Source organism: Dendrobium catenatum, unplaced genomic scaffold (assembly GCF_001605985.2).
Source record: "Dendrobium catenatum unplaced genomic scaffold, ASM160598v2 fragScaff_scaffold_506, whole genome shotgun sequence".
Classification (NCBI taxonomy): Eukaryota; Viridiplantae; Streptophyta; class Magnoliopsida; order Asparagales; family Orchidaceae; genus Dendrobium; species Dendrobium catenatum.
Genome location: NW_021318968.1, coordinates 277,631 through 288,081, shown reverse-complemented (window position 1 = coordinate 288,081; position 10,451 = coordinate 277,631). Strand labels below are relative to the sequence as shown.

The window sequence follows — 10,451 nt, the reverse complement described above, 5'->3', positions numbered from 1 at the left end:
CATCTGCACATAAACACCATTCCATAAAGTGAAATCTCAATATCATACAAACAACAACACACCAGTATTAGCCAAAAGCCCAAATACCGGTACAACAACAAACTACACCTTTGGGACAATTCATCAAACGGTTCATCGACACCAACAATAACATCCTCAAACCAGTAATTCCAAAACCAAACCCTACATCAATCAGACAAATGGGTATTGCTCGTACCGGACTCCGCAGTCCCCGAGCGCAGCCCGACCTCCGATCGCCATAGGGCAACTTATGTTCACAACCCCAACGCCCAATCGAAGGCAATAGCTACAGTCGCTGGCAGTGAGGTTGCCGGAGCACGAGGAGTGGCCGTAGGCGAAAGCGTTTGGGTAAGGGGAGATGTTGTAGTAATCTTGACCGGGTCGGGCCGACCCGCTCACGACCAAGTCGGAGAACACGTAGGCCAGGCTGATAGTGAAGGGGTCGCCGGCGGTGTAATGGTTACCATTGCAGAGGACTGAAATAGCGCCGTCGGCGGTGTTTGGTGCCGACGATATAAGTAGGACGAGCAGCGCGACGGGGAAAGGGGGCTTCGGCATCGGAGCAAATTGAAAGTATTTGGTGATGGATTGGGTAATTTCTTGCTTATAAGAAGTTAAATCAAGATAATAGGCAAAGCCGGTTTCTTTTTCTGTCTCCGTGACTGAAGAGCTACGCATCTAATATATAATATACAATATCAACATCAGCAAAAATTATTATGTGCGGAGTCGAGCAGTACCTCTTGTCTGTAGCCGCACTTAGCACATAGATTTTTTTTAATTGTATTCTATTAAGATTCAAATTATGATTTAAATCTAATAAATAAAAATTATTTTTAGTACTTACTAACAAAATTTTTTTTTATATTTTTCTCTTCCTTGCTAATATAAGGCAAATCTAAAACATATATTTTGCTAACCGTATTATCAGAAAATCACATTTTATATGATCAAATCACTCTCTATAATTATATCTGTCATTAGAGCTACTCCAATCTTTTTACGTGTATACTCATTTTGCATTTTATTTCTAAGTGTAAAGTCACTCATCCACCTGAGCATGCTCATTTCTACAACACTTAACATAATTTATACTTCTCTTTTAAAGACCAATATTATGCGCCATAAAGCGTTGCAAGTCTCAACGTCATCTTATAAATTTTTCCTTAAGTTTGAGGGTACTTCTCTATCACACAATAGACCTAATGTATTCATTTGCTTCAACCATCCAGCTTGAATTGTACTAATAACATCACCATCTATTTCACCAATGCTTTGAACAATGAACATGAGATATCTAAAATATGCACTCTTTTTAATGACTTGATCACCGAAATTCACAAACCCACAATTAGATCTATTACTATTAAAATTACACTTCATATATTCAGTTTTAGATCTACTCAAAAGAAAACATTTAAAATCAAAAGTTGACATTCATAATTCAAATTTTCTTCTACTCCTCTAATTTAATCAACAAAAAGAACATCATCAGTAAAAAACATATACTAAGGTACATCCTATTGCTAATGTTTAGTAAGAACATCCACTATTAAAGCAAAAAAGATACGTGCTTAAAGCTGATCTTTGATGTAATCCAATTGAAATAAGAAAATACTTGGCCCGCAGAATTTTAATCTATATATTTTTACAAGAAAAAATAACAAAAAATTAAAACAGTCCTATCATGTCCAAAAATTTTGACTGTTGTAGTGCTTAAAAGTTTATCATCTTAATTTGTATAAAGATCCAACATATAGATATATAAGGGGAATGTTGAAAAAGACTAGAGTTTTTATATCTAAAACTTATAAAAGAAATATCACTAGATCTAATCCAAATGATTTCAATATCATATATCATCCATTACAAATGATACATTTTCTCAAATTGGGAAAGTTGATCCAATATAACAGATATAAATTGTATAGAACTATATTTGTGATGAAAGTTTAAAGAGCTTTGCAGCATTAGCAGATGTCTTTGAGAAATCATTTAATGTTTGTTTCTCCTTTAAGGAGATGATACTAGAGGCCATGAAGTCTACTATAAAATATAGTCTTGACATTGAAAGTTGATGTCGACACTGTGCGTTAGCCTTGTAGGAGATGGCAAGCATCGACATTGTTGGTGATGGTGAGCGAAAAAATTTGTAGGAGTCAGTGTAGTCGGATATTCCAACGATGATGGTCAAAGGACTATATTTGAATAGTGGTGGTTATAGGATTGTAGTCGGGTGATGCTAGTTGGAGATCCGAAGTCGGGTGTCAGTGATAGGAGGACCATAGTATGATGATGATGGGTGGAGAATTGTAGTCAAACGATGGCAATATAATGATGGTGGTCAGTTGATGATCTAATGGCAACAATTGATCTATGATCAGACAGTAATACTTTGAGAAGTACTTAAATTATCCCTCATAAAAGACTAGATTTTTTATGTCTTTGAGAAGTACTTGAAATCTTTAACCCTTTTTAGATATTCAGTATGTTATAGTGCTATCAAATTGATTAGCGTGATGGTGAGAGAGTGTTGTACTAGTGCCATCAAATTGATTAGCTCTAACTTTCTATTGATTTTATGGTGAGAAAAATTCATCGTTTTATTATGGTGTTGTCTCTTGGCTAGCCCTTTTCAGAGATGAAGGATTTGAGCTTGATGCTCCTTCATCTTGTGTAAATAATGAAAGTTTGGGAAAGTTATTAAACCTCATAAAACTATCCTGAGGCGCACCGAGAAGGGGCGTGAAATGATAGTTTTAAAAAAATTCTAAGTAGGAATGCTATTTTTTTCTTTAGCCACAAAACAACTTAAAAACTTGATTCTGATAGACTACTCAAAATAGCATGCAGAAGCAATTTATATAAAAGTTTTTATTTTTTTTATATTTTTTTAATACACGCAAATATTCTTATTGCAAAAAGTTCTAAATTCAGTGTAGTTGATTGATAAGATTGAAACCAATAAACTCAGCTTGCAAAGAAAGAAAATTGCAGGAAAATAAAGAAAGCACACGAGAAATTTTTTAGTGGTTCGGTTAACCTTGACCTACGTCCACTCCCCGGAGTCCTCCGCTTCGGGTATTGCACTAACACAAATTGACTCTCCTTTTGCTCTCACAGCAAGACGAAGAAGCCCATACAAACTCACTTTCACCAAACCTGATGAGGCAAAGTACTAGAAGCTATGTCACCTTCCCTTGTGACGGCAGCGGACCTTGAATTATTTTTCTTCCTCATAGATGTGAACCTCTGAAAGGGTACCGCACAGCGGGGGATAAAGTGTAAAGGTATACTACCGCACCATCTTGAGGGATGAGACGATCGCAGGCCTTCACGCTCTTCGCAAGCGGGCCAATGGAAGGGCATATTAGATCGCTCATATGATAAACCATTGAGGATAACGGCTCTCGCCAATGCACCCCGATGGATAATAATATGCACGGCCTGATCGAAACAACGGGTTTCGCTCACTCGATACATCAACTCGAGTGGGATTTGTTTGATGGTAGAATTCAATTTTCTACGGGCGTAAGCCCCCGTGGTTAATTACATCTCAAGCCTCGGGCCTGAGAAGGATCTCAATTAAAGATTCTATATTATTCCTTCAAAATTGGATTGACACATAGGCAGGAGATTAGGAAATCCTACTTAAAGGGAAAGAAGGGTTCAAAGTGGTTTAGTCAGCACACACAGCTCTGATCAACATCTAGAAGGACTAAGGAGATGAGAAAAAATTGGAGAAAAGAAATAAGCAATGCATTGAAAGCATACAAGAGATAAGGATGAAGGTGATGTCATCCATGTGATGCGGATAGGTAGGGTTTATAGCCTTTGAAGGATATAAGGCTTATCCATCGATGAGGCATACTACGAGACACCGAATATAGTAGCCTTGAATCCTAAATCTAAGATGAATTTAGTGTCATACACATAACACTAACACTCATATCCTAACTAATGCAACATAGCCAGGTTGGAAATTTTTACAACAACGGTTCAGGATCATGATGGCCATTTTGCTCCTATGAGTATTCTTAAGACCAGAATTGGTGAAATCGGACTCAATGAAGATGGTTCTATTGAGGTCAATGTTGAAAATCCAATAATCGATGTACAACACTCTATTCTTTACACTAGATAACATATTTTGTCAGATGCATTTCTACTTGAAACATACCATAAGATGAACATTGTCGACGGTCAAAATGAGTTTTTGAATATAAAAGATTGACAATACATCCAAAAGAAGTTTATAGAGGACTTTATATGCTATTCAACTTTAAGCCAACTCCAAACGCGTATGCGCATAATAATGACCAATATGTAATATTTTTAGCTTTTTTGCCACGCTATAATTAATATGTATTTCATGTTGTTATTTTACTTATTAATCATGTTCATGAATTTATGATTATTTATATTCGCATTTTCTCACTCCAAAATGCATATGGCAATCATATTTTATTTTAACAAGCAATGTTCACTAATTTTAATTTTCAGAGCTTCTTTTTTTGCATATATTATATTAACCTATATAATCAACTTAATTAGTTCTACAATGACAACTATAATATTTATAATTTATTTACATAATTAGTTTTCTAATATTAATACTATTTTATATCATTTTTATAATATTAAAATAAATTATATATTTTTATAATAACTATACATATTTTTCAAATAAAAAATTTTATAATTAATTTAAAAAAACAGTATTAAATAACAATATAAAGTCTCTTTTAATTTTTATTATTCTTTAGGTTAATAAATTAAATTTAATTAAAATTAATATTATATTTAATTATAATTTATAAATTATATAATAATTATACTTATATTTATACTTATAATAAAATATATATAAATTTAATGATAAAAAATTATATTTAATTCTCTGGAATCAGTTAGGAAAATGAAGACATAAATTTTCGAAATGCGAAATGCGCTGGAGGATTAGGCATATTCAAAAAATGTGCTAAAACTTTAAGCACATTCTTTGAATGCAAAAAATGCGCCGTAATGTTCGACACATTCAAAGAATCGAACCCAAAAAAACTCGCTCATTTTGAATGTGCTCGAGAGTACGACGCTCATATTCATATTTTGTGTCATTCACGAAAAATTATTCCGTCAGGTTACCTGACGTAGTGCTACATCAGGTAGCCTACAATATGTCGTCACGTGCACTTATTATTTACCGTGCGGCCCGACGACCCGACTCGGACCGAATCCGGGATTTCTATGTTCGCATATTGCTCGGTATTGCTATGTATTACTCGGTATTGCTTGGCAATAACGAGAAATACCGCTCTGTGAAGACCAATTCCGAGCAATACCGAGCAATACCTAAAAGAACTCGGTATTGCTTGGTATTGAACTCGGTATTGGTCTTCACATAATAGTAGTTTTTGTTTTTATCGAGCAAAATCGATCAATACCTAGCAATACCAAGCTATGCAAACTCCCAGGTCCGTCCCGAGTCGGGTCATCAGGCCGCGCAGTAAAGAGTAAGCGCACGTGACGACATATTACAGACTACCTGATGTAGCTCTACATAATTTTTAGTCATTCACACTTCTCTTGCTAATATTGACATAAATACGCTCATTTCAAAACTTTGTTCAGAAACGATGGTGGCCTAGTTGGAGAGAGAAGAGAGGGAGCCAGGGAGAGAGAGGATGGAGAGAAAAAAAAATTTAATGTTTTGCTTTTAATAATTCTAAGGAGAAAATTTATATAAAACTTTATAAAATAAAAATAGAATTGTTATGAATAATACATAATAAATATCAAAATTAAATTTTTGAGCTTTTTATTTAGGATTTAAAATAAAATAAAATAAATTTTAAATTCAAATTCAAACTAAATATCAAAATTAAAATTAGATTTTTTTTTTGCATTTTAGTGAGCAATTATCAATACATGACAAAACTCAATATTAAGTTTTTTTTTTATTTCTTTTCCTTTAGGATTAAAATTAAAATAAATAATTTTTTTTTAATTCAAAGAAAAAACATTAAAATTTATTATTTTGATATTTATTATGTATATTTTTATTTTTTTACTGACCGATTGAATTTTTTTTTATAGATATTTTGTCGCCAATTTTTTTATTTTTATAATTCAAAGAGGAAACTTAAATAAAATTTGGTGTTGAATCAGCTTAATTACTCCTTGTTTCTTCCCAAAAAAAAATATATATATAATCATTATGACCATTTAAAATACCATTATTTCTCTTAATTAAACAATCAACAAACCACAACTTCTTTTAGGAAATTCAACAAATAGTGCATCGACACCAATAATAACATCATCAAATCAGAAAATCCAAAACGAAATCCTAAAGCTCCAAAATCAATCAGACAAAATCGTATTGCTCGTACCGGAGGTCGCACTCCCCGACCTCAACCTGACCTCCAATCGCCATATAGCACCAATTTTTCACTGCCACGACGGCCTTTAAAAGGCAAGAGTAGCAGTCGTCGACGGTGAGGCTGCCAGAGCACGTGGAGCGGCCGTAGGCCACCTGAGAGCCTCGGAAAGGGTAATTTTCGTAGTAATTTTTACCGGGTTCGTACTGCCCCAATTCAGCCAAGTCGTACAACAAGGATTCAACGTTGCCGGAAAATTCGTCGCCAACGGTGTATTTGACGAGGTTGCAGACAAATGAACTCGCGCAGGCGGCGGGGGATTGTGTGGACGATATCAATAAGAGGAGCAGCACGACGGGGAAAGGGGGCTTCGACATTAGAGCAAATTTCAAGTATTTGGTGTCTGATGATGGATTGGGTTAATTTCCTACTTATAACAAGTTGAAGCTAAGGAGTAAACAGTTATAGGTTAATTTATTCCGGTGTTGTATTTTAATTAATATAATTGCAATTTAAGATAGAGTAAAATATTTATTTAATTTAGTGGAACAACTGTTACTTTTAGTGCTGGCCGGCTTCGCAATGGATGGCCGGAAATTTTTAAATCTACAAAATTTTTTCATAGAAAAAAATAATAAAAAATTAAAACTGTCTTGAATATCACGAGGTCTAATATAGTTGAGATAATTTCACCAGTATATATCATCATCGATTATAAATGATGTACTTTCTCATTATAGTAGATATAAACTATAAAAAATAGAATTTGTGATGAAAGTTAAAAGAGCTTTGTAGCATAGGAGTTGTCTTTAAGAATAATATATCATCAAACAATTATGGGAAATTTACATACATACCACTTTATTTTATGCTATTTACATATTTAACATCCAAAACATTAATATTACATGCCTACCACCCATATACAACTTTAATATCAAATATACCACTCCTATAATTCATTTATATCATTCATACAATCCTATAAACTTTAATATTTCATTCCATGAACTCAAATTTGTTCTATGGGTGGTAATCATGTAATATTAATATTTTGGGTGTTAGATATGTAAATAGCATAAAATAAAATGGTATGTATGTAAACCCCCCCAAAAATTATCTTGATCGGACACGAATCTAGACACAAAATCAAGTTGGAAACTTCAAAAAGTTAAATGAGCGACCATCTAAACTCTGATTTCAGCAATCTTATAGACGAACTGAACGCCTCAAAAATATGAAACCAACGACACCAAATTCGACCCAATCCGAATTCAAATCAAAGACCCAAAGCGCATTTAGAAGGTTCAATCCATATTTTAGATTACCAAACAATTTTGAAACATGACATGCTTATAGTTGAATCGAGCGGCTCGACGAGACAAATCCAACGAGCCCAAGATTGTCAAATTATGATATTATTAAGATGTTCAAATGCCCAATAAACAGTCCATGATAATGGGATTCAACATCAGCCGTCCATTCAAACTACTCCGAATTTGCCCATGATCTTCCTCCTATTTACTAGTCATGTCATTCTCCGAAAACTATAAATAGACCTCTCATTCCACATGGAAGGGGAGGAGGAAGAAGAGACCCCAGGCAAGAAAGCAAGAAGAGAGATCAGAGATCTTTCTTGTTACCTAGCTCCTCCTTGACCATCGCTTGGACTTCTTTCGGACCGCTGACTGAAGCCCGACTTCTGTCGGATCACCGAATATCGTGCGTACTTCTGTCGGACCATCAACTAACTCCAGACTTCCACCGGACCACCGACTGACGCAGGACTTTTGCCAGACCATCGATTGACACCGGACTTCCTTCAGACCACCAACTAACTCCAGACTTCCACCGGACCACCGACTGAGGCAGGACTTTTGCCAGACCATCGATTGACACCGGACTTCCTTCAGACCACCGACTAACGCCGGACTTCTATCGGACAACCAACTGACGTCCGGACTTCTTCTGAACCACCGACTGAAACTGGACTTTCGCTGAACCACCGACTAACGTGGGACTTTAGCTGGACCACCAACTTATGCCGGACTTCCGCCGGACCATCGACTGATGCCCGGACTTCCACCGGACCATCGACTGATGCCTGACTTCTGACGAACCACCTACTAACTCCAGACTTCGGCCGGACCTCTAACTAATGCCGGACCACTGATAGATGCTGGACTTCCGTTGGACCACCGACTTACGCCAGACTTCCGCCGAACCACTAACTGACGTCCGAAGTTTTACTAGACCACCGACTGACGTCAGACTTCAACTGGACCACCAACTAACGTCCAGACTTACGTCGGACCACCCACTAATACCAAACTTCTGCCGGACCACCAACTGATGCCGGACTTCCGTCAGCCACCGACTGATGTCGAACTTCCATTGCACCATCGACTGACGCTGGACTTTCTCCGGACCACTAACTGATGTCGAGACTTCGGACGGACTACCGAATGGCGTCCATACTTCTGAAGGACCACCGACTGGCATTTGGACTTCCGTTGGACCACCGAATGACCCTAGACTTCTGCTGAAACACCAACTAATGTCAAACTTCTTCCAGACCACTAAGTGAAGCCGGACTTCTGCCAGATCATCGATTATCGTCGGACTTACACCCGACCACCTATAGTCCTTCTGACCTCTATCAGCAGACTACGGTCGTTCCAACCTCTGTCACTAGATAAAGGTCCTTCCGACCTCCATCGCCCACCGACAACCGTCCTTCCGACCTCTGTCGCAGACAACGATCCTTCCAACTTCAATCACCTGCCGACAAAGGTCTTTCTAACATCCTTCGCCAAACAACGGTCCTCCTGACCTGCGTCACCAAACTATGTCATTCCAACCTCCATCGGTAGATAACGGTCTTTTCGACCGCCAACGCCCTTCTACTAAGATCCTTATGACCTCCATCGCCAGATAACAGTCTTTCCAACCATTGTCGTCCACTAACTACGATATTTTTGACCTCCGTCGCCAAACAACGATCATCCCGACCTCTATCAACATACTACGATCTTTCTAACCTCCATCGCCATACTCTAATTCTTATGACCTTCATCTCCATACAACAAACATTCTGACCTCCATCGCCCTCTGACTACGGCCTTTCTGACCACTGTCACTCGTTGACTACGGACCTTCTAATCTTTGTTTCCCTCTGACAACAGTCTTTCTGATCCCTATCGCATGCCACCTACAGTCATTCGGACACCTTTCGCTAGATAACGATCTTTCTAACCATTATCGCTCGCTAACTACGATCTTTCAGACCTATATCTCCAGACAACAGTCCTCTCAACCTCTATCACCATGCTACGGTCTTTTTGAACTCCAACACCCATCAATTATGGTCTTTTTGACTTCCGTCGTCAAATAACGATCCTTCTAACCTAAAGCGCCCACGGACTATAGTTTTTTTTTACCACCGTCACCCGACTATTGTCTTCTCGACCTCCGTCATCTCTCGATTATGATCATGTTGACCAAATAAATATGTCTATATTGATTATTATAATTCCCGCCAAGCAATGTACTTTATATAATGTATATTTGTTACATCAAACCAATGCCTTCTATCAAGGAAGAGTCTCATTTATAATCGACCGTAAATACTAATGGATTCCTTCGGATTGGGCCAAACCCCATAATTTTTCCTCTCTCTTTAGGAGTTTTCACATAAAAACTTTGGTGTCTCTTATGAAACAGTTTGGTAATCCAAATTGTGGTTTGAACCTTTCAACATTGCTTCGGGTCTTCGATTTGGACCCATTTGGGCTTGGATTGAGTTGAATTTGGTGTCATTGGGTTTGTATTTCCGAGACGATCAGTTCGACTATAAGTTTGCTTAAATCGGAGTTCAGATAATCCAAGATTTAATTTTTGAAGTTTCCAACTTTATTTTTGCCTCGAGATTTGTACATGATGAAGATTTTTTTTTATAATATATCATTAATCAATATATTATAAAATATCCTCTGATTTTTTAAAAATATTTAAAAATTATATATTATGGTCCTAAAAAAAAATTATTCT

General features: G+C 36.8%; 1 protein-coding gene across 1 annotated transcript; it reads right to left on the bottom strand.

The window, feature by feature from the left end:
- Window positions 1-6,388: 6,388 nt before the first annotated feature.
- On the bottom strand, window positions 6,389-6,778 carry LOC110103658 (antifungal protein ginkbilobin-like protein). Its single transcript, XM_020832457.1, has one exon. The coding sequence runs from the start codon at window positions 6,776-6,778 to the stop codon at window positions 6,389-6,391; it is 390 nt and encodes a 129-aa protein (XP_020688116.1).
- Between the last annotated feature and the right edge of the window lie 3,673 nt (window positions 6,779-10,451).